At 40.9% G+C, this 20,508-nt stretch overlaps 1 protein-coding gene across 3 annotated transcripts in view; it reads right to left on the bottom strand.

Moving 5' to 3' along the window:
• Window positions 1–3,105: 3,105 nt before the first annotated feature.
• Window positions 3,106–20,508, bottom strand: part of TMEM45A (transmembrane protein 45A) — a 20,396-nt gene continuing 2,993 nt past the window's right edge. For 2 of the 3 annotated variants that reach the window (XM_010720172.2, XM_010720179.3), the window contains exons 2-6: window positions 13,183–13,392; window positions 10,542–10,754; window positions 9,859–10,043; window positions 7,591–7,736; window positions 3,106–6,880 (exon numbers count right to left, since the gene is read on the bottom strand). In XM_010720172.2, coding sequence (XP_010718474.1) covers window positions 6,787–6,880; window positions 7,591–7,736; window positions 9,859–10,043; window positions 10,542–10,754; window positions 13,183–13,372 — 828 coding nt within the window. In that variant the 5' untranslated portion in view covers window positions 13,373–13,392 and the 3' untranslated portion in view covers window positions 3,106–6,786. Of the gene's footprint in view, window positions 6,881–7,590; window positions 7,737–9,858; window positions 10,044–10,541; window positions 10,755–13,182; window positions 13,393–13,509; window positions 13,531–20,508 lie in introns of those variants that run through there. The other variant, XM_010720185.3, reaches the window with a different exon arrangement.

Below are 20,508 nucleotides of genomic sequence, written 5' to 3'. Positions count from 1 at the left end.
TTTTGAATTGGAAGAGACCATTAGTGGTCATCTAGTACAACTCCCCTGCAAGGAGCAGGAACACCTACAGCTAGAGCAGGTTGCTCAGAGCCCAGTCCAGACTGGTCTTGAGTGTCTTCAGGGATGGGGAATCTATCACCTCTCTGGACAACTTGTACCAGTGCTTTGTAACGGCTCTTAACACACACACATAAAAAAACAAAAAACAAAAAGCCCTTTCTCCTTATATTCAGACTGAATCTCTCCTCTTTCAATTTGAAACTATTTCTTCTTGTCCTGTTGGAACAAATCCTGCTAACGAGTCTGCTCCCTTCTTTTTTATAGCCTCCCGTTACTTACTGAAAGGTCTCTGTCAGGTCTTCACAGAGCCTTCTCCTCTCCAGTCTGACCAACCTCAGCTCTCTCAGCCTGTCCTTGTAGGAGATGTGTTCCATCCCTTGGATCATTTATGTAGCCCTCCTCAGGATGTGTTCCAACAGGTGTACGTCTCTCCTGTACTGAAGACTACACATCTGGATGCAACGCTCCAAGTGAATGGAGGGGCACGTGGATAGTAACCTCTCACTTCTCCCCATCTTGATTGGAGGCATTGTCTACCTTATTCTTGAAGGTATTCCAGATGCAAACCATGGTGTCCCTGGGGGAGAGCTTCACTGCATCATCTCTGTGCATCTCCTCCATTAAATGCAGTCAGTGAGCAGACTCTGAGGCAACAGGGAATAGAACCTGTGTTCTTTGGGCTCGCAGGGCATCTGTCTCATTCAGATAGAATAAGGAAGGGAAAGAAAACACTGGAAAAACATGCACAAAAAATGTGAAGAAGAAAATTTACAACTCAGGGACTGCTAAAACCAAAATTTTCTTCATGCTATCATGTCTCCTACTGACAAATTTATAAGTAGGAGATTAATGTCACTGTCAAAAAGAAGAGGCAAGCAGAGCTATTTAAAAAAAATGATTCAGAATGAAGACTGACATTTTTTCATTGGTAACCAGTGAATGAGTCTCTGGTACACGAGCAGGAACAGTGCCCTGCTTTTACATGGTGTTCTTCCTCAGCAGCTCTTAGGAAGAGAAGGGAGCTGGTTAGGCTTCTTTACCTGCAGAAGCACTTTCATACCAAGTTTAGAAACAGGTCTCAAAAAAAGGACTTGTATAGAGACAGTGAGAGCAAGGCAGACATAAATAGACAGGGCATTCTGGGTGGAAACTGAGTCATAGAATATTCCAATGCAGATTTTCAGTATAGACCCAAATGTGAGGATTGTTATTAAAAGTGTAAAGCATACTCAGCTCCCACATCTAGTGTCCTTTGCTCTTAGAGGTGTCTCTGTGTGATAGCAAGGGCCTTGTGTACTCACAGAGATAGCAAAGCAGGAAAGAAATAAAAACTAAATTCCGTGTTTACTAATGCTGCCCTTACTGTTCAGTGAAAATATTATCCCTCCTTCATTCCTTTACATATCTGACATCACTGTATGTCTTTGAGTGAGATGCTGTGTCTCTACCACGATTCCAGAATTTCGGCTTACAGTCTCAGGTTGTAAATGAAGATGGTTTGTCAGCTGGGAAGTGGCAGGAGAACTATAGGCTGAAAAGATTGCAAGCTTCTAAATTCACCAAAGCTCTTTATATAAGTCTTAATAATCAAACAATAATGGCACGAGGGAACAGATGGCAAAATTTAAACAAAAATACATCCTAGAGGATAGTACATTTTATTTATGAAAACAGTAAACTTTTCTTAAATGATAGAAAAATAAAACTGAAAGAAAACCTTATTACTTGCAAGTTTGTATGTGACACAGCTGTGAGAAGACAGAACTGTTCTTGAGTGACTAGATGTGTTTCTTCTGCTTCTCTCTATTTCCTTTGAGACTTAATTGAAGCCAGATGTTTCTTATTTCCTTTCTATTTTTTGTTTTCAAGCCCAAATAAAGTGCAGTGTCAGCAGTAAACACCATCTTTGACATTTTTTTCATGTGTCAACTACATCTGATTGAGTCACAGCTACAAACAAGTAAAATTCCAGCAAAGCAGTGAAGAATTTTATGATTCTATGATTCTAGGATTTCACTCATGCTGTCATTGAATTGTGGAGCAGGAACTCAGCAACATTGCTTTTGGAGTTGCCATACTGGTGCCATAAAAACCCAGAGTGTATCTGGGAACCTCATTCCACATAAACAGCACTGGAAGCAGACTGGAACACCATATGCCATAAATGCAGCTTCCCCTCCCCTTTAGTCCTCAAGCGAGAGGAGATTTCTAGCTGCTCAATTGCTAATCAGTTGCATGGATCTCTTTTAGAAATGCAGCTTGTTGTCCTTTTCTTCTTTCTCCCTTTCAGAGATGCAACAATTTGCAGACATAACCATCTCATTTCATGCCCTTGCAGTGATGTTGACCCCTTGGCTAACATCCTTTTCAGAATATCTTATTAAAATGTAGTAGCCCTTACACAAGAACTTTTTTTTCCTGAATAAAGCTCCAAACCATGATGTCGTATTTGTAATTATGCTTTTTCAACTATTTTTTAAAATGTGTTTTTATTCTAAGAAGTGTATGTAGTGTCTTATAGAAATCCATAAACTGCAACGATTTCACATCAAGTTGCTAGAAATTACTATTCTGAAAGTCATTTGAAGACTAGTTATGCCCTGTTTGACAAATATTAGGCTTTTTCCACTTATTTTGAGCAAGTACATATTTGACCTAGAACAGATTTTAGAGGCAAATGCCCAGCAGTTTTCCAGTCATCCTCCTCCCTTTTAACAGATGTGCAGTCCTTGGGAGTACTTGAAATTCAGTCTTTATTCCACTATTGCACATACTAAGGGACTTTCTGGATAAATAACTTTTCTGTTTTCTTCCATTAACTTCTGTAGCCCTAACCCAACTGCCATAGACCAGCAAAGCTGAACCATATAGGGGTCGTACATTAAAGTACCAGATTTACCAAAGCTTTCTGTTACCTCAGTATTTAGGATGAAATCCTCTGCACTGCCAAATTTACTCTAGGTGGGCTCGTCGGAGTAACATGTCTATCTATCCCATCCTGCCCCATAATGATTATGTTTTTTCCCTGAAAACATAACAGACATCTTAGATGAATAAACTGATTTTATTTAAATAAAATTACAGGCATATCTTGTCATTATACACTACCATATAGTTTTGAAAAGACACCAATATTTAACAATAATTTAAATTCTCTTGAGAGCAGCTACCTTTTCTGAGTGGTGTTTGCAAACTTGTCAGAGTTCCCTCCACTCATTCAATTCCAGCAAAATCAGACACTAGTGAAATGCCAACAGTTGTTCCCTTTCCACCACATAGGCACCCTCCTGTTCTTGGACATCTGTTTTGAATAACACTTGAAAAGACTGAGTCAGATGTTCTGTGTAATGAAAACCCACCCCTGAAATGCTTGTTTCTGTCCTATGTGGTACATTATGCACAAAATCCCACCATAACACTCTACATATTAAAAGCAAATCCAAGAAACTGCTCTTTCTTTAAGACTTCAGGACCTGTTTTACTTGCATTTCTTCAAGTCTGGTAATACAATGCCAACTTCTCTTATACAAAGAGAGGTTTTGGAAGGAGTACATCCTGTAGTACTTGGTAATAGACTGCACTCACTTCCACTTCAGGCTTCTTTTAGAGGCACCTTTGCTAAGCAAAGCAGCACCACAACCAGCTGGCGTGTCTGGTGGTCTCTGATCATTTACAGGGAATTCACCACACGGGAACATGAGGAGATGCAGGAGATACCTCAGCAGGCTGAGTTCTGCAAAGGATCTCTCAAAAGAAAACAAGCAGACAAACAAACACTGTTGAAATAACATCCGGACATGGACAGGGACAAAGCTGAACTCATGAGGCTGAGGTGGTCCCAAGAGGAAAAGTGGCAGCTGGAGACTCTCCTGACTGTTAAGTCTAAGTACTGGCACTTTCTGCTTCTGAAAAAGCAGGATTTTTTGCTAAACAGCTTCCATATTCACAGCTCGCTCAGGTGACTGAATCCCATGAGGACCTGTCACTTTGCCAACAGATTCTGGCTCACTGAGATAGACTTTAGTAACATTCCCCAGGTTCTCTTCTATAAGTAACCATCTTCTCCATTTCCCAGCACTTCAGAAGCTTTACACCCCAGCCATGTAGTGCAATGAGTGAGTACTAAGTTACAGCTGGGTGCGATGATACGCTACATTTGGCCTAGGTAGCCCCGATGCTATTAGCAGTCAAGCTCCTCAGCAAACTGAAGGTTCCTTCCCCTTACACCCACAGAAAATTTGATTTCAATGAAACTGCAGTAATGAAACTCAAGTCTTAGATTTTCAGAGGGAATTAAATATCCATCCCTTCAGAGTTTACAGTAAAACTGTTGCAAAAGTGAGAGCTACAAAAATGCCATACTGATATCTAGTCTACAATGATGTCCTGAGACACACTTTGTTAAAGTCTGCCGAAATCTCCAAGGCACTTCAGAGAAAGACAGTGAAGAGGAGCAATCAATAAGAGAAACAATGATATTAGGACTATGTATTTGAAGTTTCCTAGTTTGCATTTGTAAACACAGAAAAGTCTGGCAGCCAGCTAGTTTTACATCCTGATGTAGATTTGATAGATAATCTGACACTACTTTCAAGTGTTGTGACACTTGGTAAAGATCTAAAATAATTCAGGAAAGGACCAGCTGAACTCTTCCAAAAAGTCATATCAAAACTCAGCCATGTCAACACACTTTTTTTTCCTGCTTAGGATTTCACTTTAGTTTAAAGATACAGCACCTTAATATTTGTACAGTATTAACCGGGCTTATCAGCAAAAAAAAGCACCAAAGAAACTTGCACTTCTTCTGTCTATGAGGAGAAAAGTTCTTTCTCCTTCAAAATAAATGACCCTGTTTATTTTAGAAAGGCACTGGTAAGCCTGATGTTCTAAAATTCAGCATTAACAGCACATGTAGCTAACAAAAATTCTCTTTGGAAGAGAGGAGACAAAAGGGAAAATCTTATAAATGAAATAAAATAGCTATAGAAAAAGCATTTAGTGCTATTTTTTTTCTGAGCCCTGAGATCCTCTTGAGCTAAAAACTATGTTTTTGCTCATCTTTTTAAGCAATCAGCTTACCACAATTAGTAATTTTATGTTACTCATTCTTCTGGTGAAACTGGAAACTGGAGGGTCCAGACCCTACAACTCTCTCTTCCAGAGCCCAGTGCTACATTCCCTCAGGAGAATACGGAAATAGCAGAATAACAAATACTTCTGCAGCACCAAACCCAGTATTATTTGAATAGAACTCCTGCATCAGCAACTAGAAAATAGTATTTTTAGGTGGAATGCTCTAAATGCTAGAAGCTATTTTCCAGAATAACCGCCTCACCACAGCTGACCATGCATCATCGCCCATGACCATCAGCACATCTCCTGTCATCAGACCCCTGGAAAACTGAAGCCCAGTTTTGTAAGATATCAAGAGAGTAAGAGCCAGGCTGCAGGAGTTAGCCCCACGGGGGCAGTGTGCTTACACACTCACTCTTCTGTTGCCTTCTGCCACGTATCAGTTATTTTGCTATTGCAACTGTTGAGGTTGGAGCATGTCCCAAGTGAGACTGAGTGCTGGAGAGGGCACCCCGGGCCTGGCTGCAGCTTTTCCAGTGGGAAAAATAAATGCAATTAAAGAAGGGGGAAAAAAAAATAAAAAATTATTATTATACAGAGAGAACAATACTCACGGCCATCTGGGCACAGAACCACTTTAAAGGAAACCTCTGCCCTTGCACTGATCACTTTTGCATCGTATAGACTATAAATCACTGATTTTGCATTGTATAGATTGCTCAGCGTTTGTGGGAAGAGGTGCAAGCCCATCTCATCCACCTCACAGTTCAGTATCACCTAGTCCAGATCCAGGTGCTGGGTACAGACGTATGTCTTCCCCCAAGCCTTGTTGAAATTGCACCAAACCCCACGTAAGGGAAGGAAATAGACTAGGGAAAGGAACTGCTTTTTTAGCCAGGGGCTGACGCAGGACGATTTTACTGGAAAAGAAGCTGCTCTATGTGCTGGGGAGAAGCAGGGTCAATGCACTGCCTTTCAAAGCCAAATGATAGCAAAGAGGCGAGACTATCTAGGCAAAGAAGGGAACTGTGGTAGTTTGCATTTACTATACACCCCTCTGGTCCTCCTACAGAAGTTTAGGAGTGAACACACAGCACACTGTTCAAGGAAACGCTGAAGGGCTTTGCTGTGAGTAGTTCTTTCCATTTAACATAAAGCCACAAGCAAAGATGTGAATTTGTTATAAAAGACAGCTGCAAGGCTGTGATTTTGTATGTTGTTCTACTCTCTTCCAGGTCTGCAGATTTGTTTATGCACTGTGCTGTTTGCAGTTCAACAAACACACTTATTTGGACACCCTAATTGTGGAAACAAAACCATTCGTTCAGCAGCAGATGGAAAACATTTTGCTTAGCTTTTAATGAGTCTAACACACAGACTTGGTAATGCCACCTCACTCTGAGTATGTCTAATATTAGTCTCTTTTTCACTGAGGCATGTGATAAGCAAGGTTCTAGTGGAACCAACGCAAATCAATACCAGGCTTACCCTCCACAAATGAAGATCTAACTGTGTAGATGTAGACAATTCTTAGGCGATGATATTTCCATTGCAAGCTGTACTAAAGAGCAAGTAAGACAGTAAACAAGTCAAGAAATGAGGTATCAGTTAGCCTAATGGTAGAGCGGACAAACTAGTTGAGCCATATTCATACTAAATTTCATCTTCTGACTCCTGATCTCGTTCAGATGTTTTCAGTAATCCCATTTCCATGGACTGAGACTGCTTAATCTTTGACCGGACTGCCCTGGAGAAAAAAAAAGAAAGGCTTGCCATAAATATTAGGAATCAGATAGTGGCTCAAAGAAAAGCATGGCTGCTTTTAGAAGGTAAAAAACTATTCAACACTTGCATCAAATCAGGGCGTTCAGATGATTGATTTATTAAGACCTGTAACAGGCCACTGCTGAAGACACCGTGCAGAGGATCAGGATCATTTTTACAGCAAAGTTCACACAGCAGTCAGAATTCTGTCACAATTAGCATTGGGAAGCAAGGAAAAGAGCTATCTTTAGAAATTAGAGATGAAACTGGCTAGTAAAAAAAAATCAGGTCTGGTCAAAGGAAAGTACTAGCAGTGAAACCTGACCAATCATCTTCAAGTCATTAAGCCTGTTATTAAATCCACTTGGAATTGGTAAAGACAAGCACTGAAAAGAAAGAAAAAGGTTTCCCCAACTTCTAACTCACTGCAAGTTATGCAGTTACAAATGTGGAAGACTATCAATGCTAGAAGCATTATTCTATCCAAATTCTATTTGATGAATATTTTTCTCCTTTCTATTGAAGCAACTAGTCACATTTTCCTCACTGATTATCTACAGCTAATTTCATTTTACTTTCCAAGACAATTAATTACTTTGTGGAAACTGATTTGCTGGTAAAGTCTACCAAAAATAAAGCTCCTGGTGAAACAAACAGGTCTCCATAGTTTTAGACAGTTTTCAGTTAACTTACCAGCTGACAATTGTGTAGTTCACTGCAAGTATAAGAATAGCAAAAGCATAATGCCAGCAGTAGCACATGGTCAGGAACATCATATTGGTATGATCCATTTGATTCCACTCAGGGCTCCCATTTGGAGGATAAAGAACAAAGCCAATCTGCAATAAATAAATAAAAGATATTTAGCAGACGTCATGTGATGTCTATGCTATGCTGTATCATATATTATGCTACCCATCACACAGAAGACATTTCATTTGCTCATAGTGCTGATTATTAGAAACAGATTTGCAATCACACTCAGATGGGATGAATAATTTCACAAAGCTTTGTGCAGAAATGACTTGGAAGACACAGAGCCAGTTTCAGATTCACTCTGCTCTTGCTCAGAGAGTGATCAAGTGGTCCAACAAGGCTCAGCACAACCAGAACCACTTGTAGTAAGGAAAGGGGATAATTCTCAGCCACATGTTTTACAAACTACAAACTCATCACCATACAGAAAACCCACCCAGCCACTTGCATGTATTCTCAACAGTGTTCAGGAATGTGTTAAACAATTCAGAAGATGAATAATAAATCAATAAACAAAGGCAAGCCCTACATCTGCTTCCATCTGGGAAAACATTAGGTTTTGAAATAAAGTAAAAATGCAGTTTTCTTACCCAAGGCTACAAACTTGTGAGAAATATATAGCTGATTTGCTTAGCCAGAGCTAGGAAAGACCAAACTCATATCATTCCATAAACTAGAAAATTAGTAACCCCATGGCTGGTGAGGGGTCAGACCTTACCAGCACCACTCCTCCATACTATATGACACTCTTCAAAGTTCAACCATTTAGTTGAGGATTTGGGAACTAGGAAAAGGGGGAAAGGAAGAAGGAGGAGAGGAGAGCATTTTGTATTTACATGCTGAGAACTCAATGAATGAAGGTGTTGATGATGCAGAAAGAAAGCTCCTTTACCTTCTACAGACCTGTCATGCTGCAGCCAGTATGTGGTTTTTAGTCACACATATGGTTGAAGTCTAATGTGGGTGTGAAAAAAAACGCACTTAAATCTCTTCTATTTTTAGTTCTTCAGCTTTTACTTTGAAACAGAAAACACACTGACTCTGCAGCTAAAGGAATAACTTGTTTTAAAGTTAGACTAGATAGACAACAAAGAATAAAAGAGTGCAACTAATTCCTCTTTTGTAAAGCTTCTTAAATCAGTGAGGAAATGTTTACAAAAAAAAAAAAAGAAAATAAAACACTGAGTGCCGCAGCTCTTGAGTTCACTTATAGAAAAATACTACCGTTTAGGAGGTCTGTCTTCCTGCCAAAGCAAGTATTTAAATGTTTGATTTGGTGCTGAGTGTCCAGTTCTCCTAAGGAACAGCAAACGTTTTTATTCATAGTGTCTGGCCAGCATATAAAAAAGAGAAGGCTGTCTAGACATGCCGGAAAGAAAAATCACTGTAGTGACCTCAGTTCTCCACTATAAGATCAAACTCATGGAGTCACCAGCACTCCTATTGCTCTGTTAGAAGTTTGCAACAATTTATGAGATTCCCTCTAACAGCAAAGGGATGCTATGAAATATTCATTAATCCAACAGAATCCCCACATAAGCCAACGGATGGCGGCTACATTCTGAAGAGTCATTGCTGGACAAGTCCAAAACGTACAGGCTTAGACTGTTACTTCCCCTGCTCACATGCTCGAACACTGGAGAAGTTATAAACTGTATAGTACTTGATTAATGGGAATTGGGAGTTTAAGTACCTTTTGAATGTAGGTTACCACTGTTGAAATGTTTTTAGAATGTAGAAAGAGGCAACCTGCCTCAGCACATGAAAAATCATTTGCGCCTTCACTTTTCTTCATGGAAGGGCAATGAAGCTGTTTGCCTCCCCTTTACCATTCTCCCCTGGGCACTGACCACCTGTTCCCACAGCAGCAAACATTGCCAGGGTTGTAAAATAGTTGCCGTTTGGCTTGCAGATTTGGATAGGATGTTACAGAGATCAGAGGGGACCTTTAATGATTATTGCAAGGGAAAGCTCAACAAAACCAACTTAGCTTTTGTATTGATTCAAATAAAATACAGCAGGAGTAAAATGGCCTATTGTCTGTAAAATGCCTCTTTAAAGAGACATTAATGGTGTGCTGTTTTCCATGAGTCCTTTGAGGTTTCTATTTAAAAGACATATTATATGAGCTTTCAAACATCTGCAAAGGGGTAGATGACTAATGTTGGTGAAGGAAAACATTCCCAAGGCAAAGTAATGACCCACCTGCCAGAACCAGCTGCCTTGTAATATGCAGAGGCTTGTACGGAACATCTCAAGTACAATACTGCCACGGAAGAAAACTTCCAGAAATATGCAAATAGCACCTCCAAAGATAGCATACAGCAATAACTGATGAACGTGAATATCCAGCATGGCTCTCCCATGAAGGTGGTAGCAAAAAAGAAAACCTGGAATAAAATAAGTGAGTAATTTAAGAAGTGTAACAAGAGGGATAGATTGTGCTCACAGAAAGTAAAAATTGAGTATGTCTGTATTGTAGTTCCAGAGCGTGACAGCTGTGCAGGTAGAAACACACATGCTGACAGCATACTTTCTTGGTACATACACTGAAGCACGTGCCTGAACTACTGAGCACTTAACTGAAATATTCTCACAACACTCCTATTACTATCTTAGCAGCTTAGGAAAGCAGAGGTGAACCTGTGTGTTGCAGAACCATGCTCTTGAGCTCTTGAGCTACAATGTGGACAAATCCTTAGCAGTTTAAGGAGAGCCAGGAATTCTTGGGGTTGTTTTTTTTTTTTTGTTTTTTTAAAGGTTTCAGGGTGGCTAATGCTCATCTCTCATAGAGCTCATTCTCTAAGGCTGAATCGAGAATCCCAATAAAAGGGCTGATAGCTGTGTGCCAGTTTCACAGGCATCTCTACAGGGAAAAGCAAACTCACCTTCAATAAAAACTGCTAAGGAAAGCATCATCCTGTCCATGGCCACTGGCAGAGCATTAGTTCCATGAGCCACAATATCAACCAAGCCTGAAACGCCGTAAAAGAGATACATGGTGGCATGCTGCCAGTTCATCAAGTGATCCCAGTGCTTTTCCTCGTAATTATACAACTTCAGGTGAGGTCCGTCAGGAACAAACTGCTCAGCCACCATTCCTGCACATGAAATGAGAAATATTGCTATTTGTCCCAGTGCTTAGGATAGAGACTGATGAGAAGGCTTTTTACAAACAGAGGAGGCAGAAATATACACTAATGCAGCAGCAAAATGTCAGACATCTGGGTCCAGTTTCCTGAAGTCTGCTCCATGTGATTGCTGTGTTTTTCTTCCTTCTTCCCAGTTCACTCATTCCCAGTAAAGTTTCTAATCTGTTGTGCAAATTCAAATGGAGGCACAGAGGGCCTCAAAGACATTAATATTCTATACATTTTCAGGAAAAAAGGCAGTGGGTGGAAGAGAGGTGAAATAAATTTATTTGCTGAGGGGAAGACCATAGAGGAGCTCAAGCATATATTAAGCATCAGACAATCCAGAAAGAAGAAAGCCACAGGAAGCCAGGCTTCAGCTCCACTCCTGATGAGACTATTTGCATCCTGCAGTTCTCAGTAGTGAAAATGGACGTGGCCATTATGTGCTTTGTCTTCTTCTTTTTATTTTTAAACAATTGCTATTGAATAAATTTTTCAGCTGTCTTTCCCAGTGTTTAAAACATGAGTTTAACACATGCCGAAGTAATCAAAAGAAAGACTTCCCACATCAGTCCCTGCAATATGCAGGATGGCAGAGTTCAGACTCTTAGTTCAAAGGAGATCTTTATGATAAAACCATAAAAGGAAATCCTTCCGCTGTGCAGTGCCATTAAAGGTCCTATGAGGACATATACAGAGTTACTATTTGTATTGCTACTCCATCATTTTCCTTACTTTGGCCTCTTGTTATCTTGCTAACTGAACAGTGCTCCAGAAAAGGGAAAGGAGCCTTAGGATACTTATATCATCAATTAAGTTTGTGAAGGGTTTGGTATATATCATGCTTTTCAGTCACTACAGTTATTTGTAGTGTTGTTTAGTACAGCATGTGCCAGCATCCCTCTGTATAAGGAGATATATTACAGAACTAACGCAGAGTTTTTTCACCTTTCTTTTGAATTTTCCAACACCAAAGCAGCACTTCCTTCCACTGCTTTAAGTGCTCATCCTTGCCAAACTTTCTCATCCGCATTTTTTACCAGACTTGAAATTACAACAATTAAAGCTGATAGCTTTTCTTCCCACTGGATTTGTGTTTTAGTTGCTTGTCTTCTTCTAGACACTGACTGGGACATTTGTAGGAAAGATGCCCTTACCCTCAAAGTGAATATTATTATTCAGGTTTTGATAATTTTTTAAAGCATATTATATTGTAATCATAACATCACTTTAGTGCAGATGTATCTTAACTGGTACAGTTCCCAGAGAAGACAGGAAAACAATAAAGAGGCTTTGGAACAATGTACGGGGATAAATCCTGGATTAGACACCAGGGAACTTTGAGATTTAAAGAAGAGTAGATAGATAAAATAGAGGCTTATTAATTAAAATTACAATCTTTTCCAACCTGAGGCCCACATTTTTTTATGTTGAGCTCCCCATGCCCCTCACTTAGTTTACTTCCTCAACAAAGGCAAATGGCTGCTGTGCAGCACATTCAGGTCCAGACAAGGCCTGGTATTTCCAAGTCTCTGCACAGCCCCATTGGTATAGTGTGCTTTGCCTCAACATGGGAAACAGGACCCCTGGCACCAAGAAGACCTGGAGTTCATTCTTTCTCTGTCAGTATTTTCACTTTTGATGGTGTTAATAAAAAGTACCTGCATTTATACTTTATATCAATAGCTCTGAGGAGCCTACCAACATCTAAGAGCTGGCAGGCCATCTGAAACCACTCATAGCAATGGGCTAGAATGGCTGGATTTAAAAAGAGCTAAGCAGTGCCCTGTTGCCTGGTACTAACAGGCTGCACATGATGGCCTCTTGCCTAAAATACCTTTGCTCCTTCTCTGAAGCAGTGAGCAGCACATGGACACTCAAATGGACCACATCTGAAGGAGCCAAGAGATCTTACAGAAGCTCTGTAGAAGAGCTATATGTAGAAGAGTGCTATAGATGAAAACCATGCTATAGTCATAATGATGTAATCATTAATGGATGCTTCACTAATTATTAAACACATAATATTCAAAGGCCAAGGGGAATTAAGTAAAGCACCGATTCTGACCCAAATGTCTATCAGAAGAATCCAAAGAGCGCCTCACTTTTTTTTTTTAACTGAGCAGAACAGCATGTATCAATCTGCTACCCCTTTTCAGAATGGCATCCTCTCTTGAACTCAAGACAAAAAATATATCAAGAAACCTGTTCATGATGCAATCCTTCCTGCACCACTAATTAAAAACAAAACAAAACAACAAGTCAACAACAAACAAACAAAACAGAACAAAATACATTTTGTCAGAGAACCAGCTTTGGGGAAAAAAAGAAAAAAACTGTTAAAAAGAACAGCCTTTTACATTTTTATTTTCTTTGGCAACTCCATCCAGCTTACCAATCAGGGCAAAGACAGCCTTGATGATGCCCTCAACAAATTCCAGGCGCTGAAATCCTGCCCTGGAGCCCAGGTAGCAAGCGCTCTTGTTCTTTCGACAGACATACTTCAGGGGGTACTTCACTGACCACCACAGGCCAAAAAGAAGGAAAAAGCTTCCAGGGAGCGCATGGCCTTTGAAATTACCCATGGTTTTCTATTGTGCAATACCTGAGGGTAAAAAAAGAAAGAAGCAGACTGATTATTGGAATAGTAGATTCTGTGGGTTATCATTTTAACTGATCTCTCTGCTTCGATCAGAAGAGTGCAAATGAAATAAGCACTTACACTATTTAAAAATGCATTTGGGTGCTTGTCTCCCCTGGCTGCTCAAGACATGCAGCCAGTCTCCTAAGTTTCACAGGTTTGCAGATCAGGACTAAGTGACCCAGCTGCAAAGGTGCTGATCTGAAATGCAAAGCTGGCAGCTGATGAGTTAAGACAAAAAGCAGTTATCATGTACAGTGGCACGCTGTTGGTCTCACACTAGCAGAACACAGAACACGAATATTCAAAATTTGGCTCCTTCACCTTCAGAGCATTGTATGTTTCTCTGCTCCACAAATCAAGATAATGCCTGACAGAGGAGAAAATGTACTGTGTACAGACCTTATGGGTAACCACTCACTAATACATTATTTTGCAGTTCAATCCAGATGCCTCATGAGGATTTACAAACATCAAGTGATACCTATCAGTAGGTGAATGATAGGTAAATTATGTACCCTCCGCTAGCCACGTTTGCCCCATCAAGTAGACTGAGTTGAGTGATAAGGTTATGCTTTATCAGTGCCACACAGATGTTTAGTGGCAGCATCATTGAAAGATCTAGTAACTGGGGTCATCATCCCAACTTCCAGGAGAGTTAACGTGGATCCAGTAGCTTCTTCATGAAAATTACAGCTCTAAGATCAGACTGCATTTTTTCTTTAGGCTTTTATAAGCCCAGTTACTGTGCATCATGACTCAAAGGCACACAAAATCTCTGCACAGACAACATGTAATCAAGTATAACCACTTAAAGACAATTAGCAAAATGCGCTTTCTTTTATTATTGTTGCTTACTTAAAAATCTCACCATCACACTACAGCAGAACCATCTGGGCATCAACAGAATACAGAGGATTTTTTTTTTTCTTTTCAGTAATTATTTCCTATGGTCAGTTCAGCGTAAGAAGTTTTAAACTGTGGCTTGTGGGCCACACAGTACTTGCAGATGGTTCATGTAATGCTGCCTAGTCACGTAGTGTGAGCCCGCTCCTATTTCTGGAAGATAAATTCCACTTAAAGCATTATTTTTCAATTTATTATTTTTAGGGAGGGGAAACTTTTCCACATACACAGGTCCTACTGTTGCCAAGACTACTATGTGGTTGCAGGAGGAAAGGTGACCTATATAGCCACAAAGGAGAAGGGAAAAAAACAAGAGTATTTCACTGTCTTCTCGTTGAGAAGAAAAGTGACAGTGATGGAAACATCCATTCCCACTCACAAAACGTTGAGTCGAGCTCTAAGCCCCCCCAGTGCTCAGTACATCGCTGATACAAAGCAGTCTGCTGGGTTTTTACCTGCGTGTTTTATTGGGATGTCTGCAGACAACAGCCCTGTTGCTCTGTTTGGTTCTTCTAAAACCATCTGGCCCAAATGGCACTGATGTCTTTTCAGACTTGTCAGTTTTTTTCCTTTTTGAATTAATATGAGAGGCGAATGAAATGGCCTTTCCCTACCCTATGTCTGTACTCAATGAACAGCATTCATTAAAAGGGTTTTTTCATTAGATATTTTATTATTCATCACAGGTGCATAGCATTCCAAATGGAAAGATGTACTTTGCACCACTCATCAAAGCGAGATACTGCATTACAAAGCTAAATGAAATCTATGGAAATCCAACCTCCGGAAGATCACAGCTGCAGTAAGTTCAAAGAAATAATGCATTAGTGCAATTTGTAGTGCATAGTACATGAAACGTCAAAGGTAAATCTCAGTCAGCAGATTGAGTTAATAAATAACCTGAGTCATTTAGAGCTCTAATACTCCAAGGTTTGTCTGCCATAAATCTGGGTTATCCATCAAGATATTCTGTTCAAAACTATTCAAAACAAGGAAAGGAAGAAAATAAGGGAAGGAAGAAGGGGACAAGAATGGTGTGTGCAGCAGCTACTTCATATCCAATGAAAACAAAACAGAACCAGAAAAAGAATGACTACTGTAAGCAATACAACTGATTATTACTAGTTTAGGGGAGTGAAATGTCCAGTCTGAGTTCACTCAGAGACACGGGGATTTGTTTATGTATTTTATCCAGAAAAACACACATCAGTTCTGCCAGCTGCATGCTGTGGGCTTTGTATAATGCCAAAGGCACTATGAGGACCCACAGAACCTGGCAGGATGAGAAGTGTACAGCCATGGCAGGCTGCTGCCTTCCCTGCTGTGGGAACCAGAGGGAATTCAGCAACCCTCTGTGCAGCCCATCCCAGTAATCAGTCTGAGGGTTTATTTTCACAGAGTCTTATCCAATAAGCTAGCAAATAAACCACAGAAGAGCTGATGTTGTGAGGCATGCACATCCCAGAGCTTCTTCCATCCTCAGTGGTGCCAGGGCCAAAGTTGCTGGCATAGCCCCTTCTTTATAAGTGCTACAGTCACACTCTCATCTGCCAACCCTTCCCTAAAGCTCAACACCTGCCAGGGATGCAAGCAGGGAGAATGCCAAGGCTGCCCTTCTCTTGGATTGCATCAAAGGAGAGTTGGCCAGCAGGGCGAGGGAGGGGATTTTCTCTGCCCTTGTGAGGCCCCATCTGGAGTACTGTGTCCAGGGCTGGGGCCCCCAGCACAAGAAAGACGTGGAATCTTGGAGTGGGCCCAGAGGAGGGCCACAAATATGATCAAAGGGCTGGAGCACCTCTCCTATGAGGAAAGGTTGAGGGAATTGGGCTTGCTCAGCTTGGAGGAGATAAGGCTCCAGGGAGACCTCACTGTAGCCTGCCAGTACTTGAAGGGAGCTTATAATAAGCAGGAGGAGACCAACTCTTTACTGAGTCTAATAGGGATTAGGATAAGGGAGAATGGCTTTAAACTGAAAGAAAGGAAGTTTAGGTTAGATGTTAGGAATAAATTCTTTACTCAGAGGGTGGTGAGGCACTGGCACAGGCTGCCCAGAGAGGTTGTGGATACCCCATCTCTGGAGGCATTCAAGGCTGGGTTGGGTGGGGCCTCGGGCAGCCTGAGCTGGTGGGTGGCAGCCCTGCCCACAGCATGGGGTTGGAGCTTGATGATCTTTAAGATTCCCTTCATTTTATGGTTCTATGAGTGTCACCCAGGACCCAGTGGTCCTGTGGTGCCAGGAGAAGAGGAGGAAAAGATAACTAGTCACAAGGATGGCAGTGGAACAGCTGTCTATGTAGTTTCCAAATACTAAACACTAGACAATGTTTCTGCAGCTGACTGGAATAAGGAATGAGAATAATTTACAGCTACTTGTGACTGCGAGACACATTTTTTTCCCCACACATGTGAGCTCAAAGTATCATTTTTCTTGCAGTAATCACAGAAAGTTTTGCATGATTTAAGCCTTTCCAGAAATTACATGCTGGGTGGTATTGCAAAAGTATTTTTACACTCAAACTTTGCCAAGCAAATACAGGTTGTCGATGGCAGCCCACAGATTCCGCTTCTAACTATAAATGCTTTGTGTACCCTGGGTGTTCATTCCCCAGCTCAGGCTGCACCTTTCTCCCTGGGGTCAGAAGGAAATGTGGGGATCAAGAGGGAAAGAGAGAATGAGCAAGCCAAGCATGCAAGAAATGGTATGCATTTTCCTGGGTATTGAAAGCTGCCTTCTAGCCTCAAAATTATCTCACTTATGCTCGTAGAAAAAAGAAAGGAAGATGAGAAACAGACCTAAAAAAAAAAAAAGAAAAAAAAAATTCAAACATCCCCTGACTTTTTTGAGAGGAAAGCTTCATAACTTCTACAGATTTCACTCAAGATCTCTTGAGGATGCAATGTGGGGACTGAGCATAACTTGGAAACTGTATGGAAAAGTAAGCAACACCACTTGGCTACTGCTGCTCAGTCACTTTCTAGAGAAGTAGACAGATGTGCTTTTCTTCCCTTCTCCATTTAAAAATCCAGAGCCTGGGGCAGGACAGCCTGCACAGGACCAGGCTGCACGCACCCATTCAATCAGAACCAGCAGCATGCGCTCAGCTTCCCTGGCTGCACATTCTTCTGTCACATCAGCATGCCCTGTAATTTCCTGTGTTTATCAGGCCCTGGAGGATGTTGAAGAGGACAGTCAACCAGAAACAATTTTTTCCCCCAAATGACAGGAGTTATGAGGCCACAAACTCACTCTTCTGCAATGCTGCAGAACTGTGTGATAACAGAAGTTAAAACAGAATATGAAATGTTAGCAAAGTTACTGCAGTGGTAAAAATAAAGTGTTTTTTTTTTCTTTTTCCCCCCACAGATTAGGAAACAGACAGTGTGGCATTTAAATTATTTGAAATGGTGTTTATTCATCCACAGTGCTCATGGTAATCAATCATTATGTCAGTAAAAATAATGCACACTGATAAGAGGAGGAAATAAGACATTGCTAGATACTTCCTAGTCAATGCATAAATCCTGATCCCACAGCTTCTAGTGAAAACTGAAATCCAGAACATTTTAATGCATCTGACGTGAACAAAATCCCAGACAAATTTACTTGAAAGCAAAGATACATTCACAATGCAAGTGCCTTTTACTCTGCAGCCATTAAACTGCAAACATTACAAAGGGTCATGCTGATCTGGAATTATCTGTAATTATTATGTTTGCTGCATACAATACTGATCTCATGTCAAGACTAAAAGCGTTTCAGCAGCTACAACCCCAGGTTCCCAGATGGGATCGCTACCTCAAAATTAAACTTATGCAAATAATTGCATATATGAAAGCAGCACTTGAGACTTCTTGAAGCGTTCAAAAAAAACAACCCTACAGCCTTGATAGATATGATTTAAGGAGATGGAAGATAAAGAATTTTAGGTCAAAAAAAGTGTTATGAGTAGGTATCTTTGAAATCCACAAGAGAATTCACACCTTGCTTGAATTTTCAGGCCCAGAAGGTAGGGATGAAAAACGAAAGTCAATGATCAGAAGTCCATATGCTGACCTTAGACTGGAGGAACTCCAAGCTAGCATCCCTCACAGAGTTGGGCTGGGCCCACAACCCAAACTACTCTGTTTTTTTTAGTACCTCCTCTTCGACAGCAGCTCCTCCTTCCACAACACTTGTCCCTCTCAGCCTGAGTGCTCCATGCTGGGTTTTTTCACTTCTTATGACCCTCCATTTTTTGGCTTTCTTTTCCTTCCTCTGCATGTCTGTTGACTGCTCCCATAATCAGTTCATCTCAGGGGTTAGCCGGGGACAGTAAACATGCTGTAACTATCTTACCATTGGCTCTCCACATCAGAGCACTACTTCTCTGGGGATATGAAACTTTTAGAATCCAAGACTGCCAATTTGATCACACATAGTCCATTATTTCCTAGCACTGCTTGCAGTTAAGTGTAAAACAGCACGAGTAGATACTTCCCTGCCTTCCCTTCCCTCATCTCTGCTCCAATGCACAGTTCCTCCCAAAGGATCAGACTGGAACCACGCTAAAGAGATTGCTCTGAGTCCCCTGAATAAAAGACTTTTGCAGAGTATAACTCAAGGGTGTCTCACATATTGGCCTGCCTGGGCTGCACTGAGTGAAAAGTCTTGGGGTGCAAATAAAATATGTATGTTGCTCTGAAAGTAATGCTTCCTATTTATTTCCATAAAAACTACAACAGATAAAAAGAGAAAAATAACACTATTAGATAGAGAATATTCTCAACAACAAAACATTATTTTTCAACGTAGCCACCACCATTAGCTATACATTTTTTTTTGCCAGCAATGAACAAGAACCTGCATGATGCGCTCATAAAAATCTGCACCAGTGGAGGTGATCCACTGTCACCAGTGCTACAGCACACCATCCACCATCTCACTGTGCTCACATCCACTGTTTGGTCTTCATCAGCATTCAGCAAGAGTCAATGAATGTCAGTGGGGGCAATTTTTTTTCCACACGGAGGAATTTAATGATGCACCTTTGCTTCATATGTAGTCTCATGTCAGATGTCATTCTGTCAGACTGCTCCTTTGCTGCTATCAGTCACACAGCAAGAAAATGTAAGGGCATATTTGTGGGAAAGTTCAACCTCTACTGCCATACCACCAACATCCACCTCTGATGTGGGCCAACATCATAAAATAGGAGGTTCACAAATGTACATATTGCCAAAAGCAGTAACATGGATAAGGCACAACTGAAGCGAGGAATATCTTTCTCTGGTAAGAGAGAGCTTATAAAAGTCCAGTAGAGAGATACGATCAAACTTTTGAGTTGAATGTCTGATTCCATTTGAAAATTTGTAGATAGTACAGTTATGTTGACTAAACTGGAATTGCAAATATACCAAAAAATTGATGATTTTTTCAGCACTCTTGAAACCTATTCTTAAATCCCTGTACGACAACAGAAGGCACATCTGCATATTATTTGCTGTTCACAGGGATGTGTTCAGCCAACGTACCAAAATGCGTAACATTATTTGCCACCATTTGGGTCAGCACTGCACTATGCCCCATGTTTCAGTTTCAGCCCAGACAGTGCTGCTCACACAGTGCTGTGTGGTTGTTGTGAGTGATGGGTGTGCACCCAAAGCTGGGATGAGCCATTCAGTGGGGCAGAGCCACTGTCATGATGGCGTGGGGCAGGGAGCGGCTGCAGGGCAGGATGGGCCAGGCCATGGGCTGTTGGTTGGACATGCCTGCTATAACTTCTGGCTCCTTGTAGTTCCAGGTGTGTTTACCTACATCCTCGCTGCTTCCTGCTAGACATGCTAGAAAAATATCAGGAGATCAAATGTTTGTTGGATCAGCTGGAGATTTAGAGCTGAAAGCCCAGCTCTGGAGAGGAAATGTAATAAAACAAGATTTGGTTTATATCAGCATCTCTTCTATGGAACTGCTCTTACAGCATCTTAACAGTAGAAAAAGGCTTCAGCAGAATGGTGTAAGAAGACAGCAAAACAGTCAAGACTACCAGATTGAGATAAATATTTGTAATCCATAGTAGTTACCATCTGGACTGTGAAGAATCCTGTCTTTGGTGCTTACATAGCACTTTGCAGATTGATAGAAGTTGCTGTGATGACTTACGTTTCCAAATATTAATTGAAGAAGTATCCATATTA

This window comes from Meleagris gallopavo, chromosome 1 (genome assembly GCF_000146605.3).
Source record: "Meleagris gallopavo isolate NT-WF06-2002-E0010 breed Aviagen turkey brand Nicholas breeding stock chromosome 1, Turkey_5.1, whole genome shotgun sequence".
Lineage (NCBI taxonomy): Eukaryota > Metazoa > Chordata > Aves > Galliformes > Phasianidae > Meleagris > Meleagris gallopavo.
The sequence above is the reverse complement of the archived record's forward strand: the minus strand, read 5'-3'. Positions and strand labels throughout refer to the sequence as shown.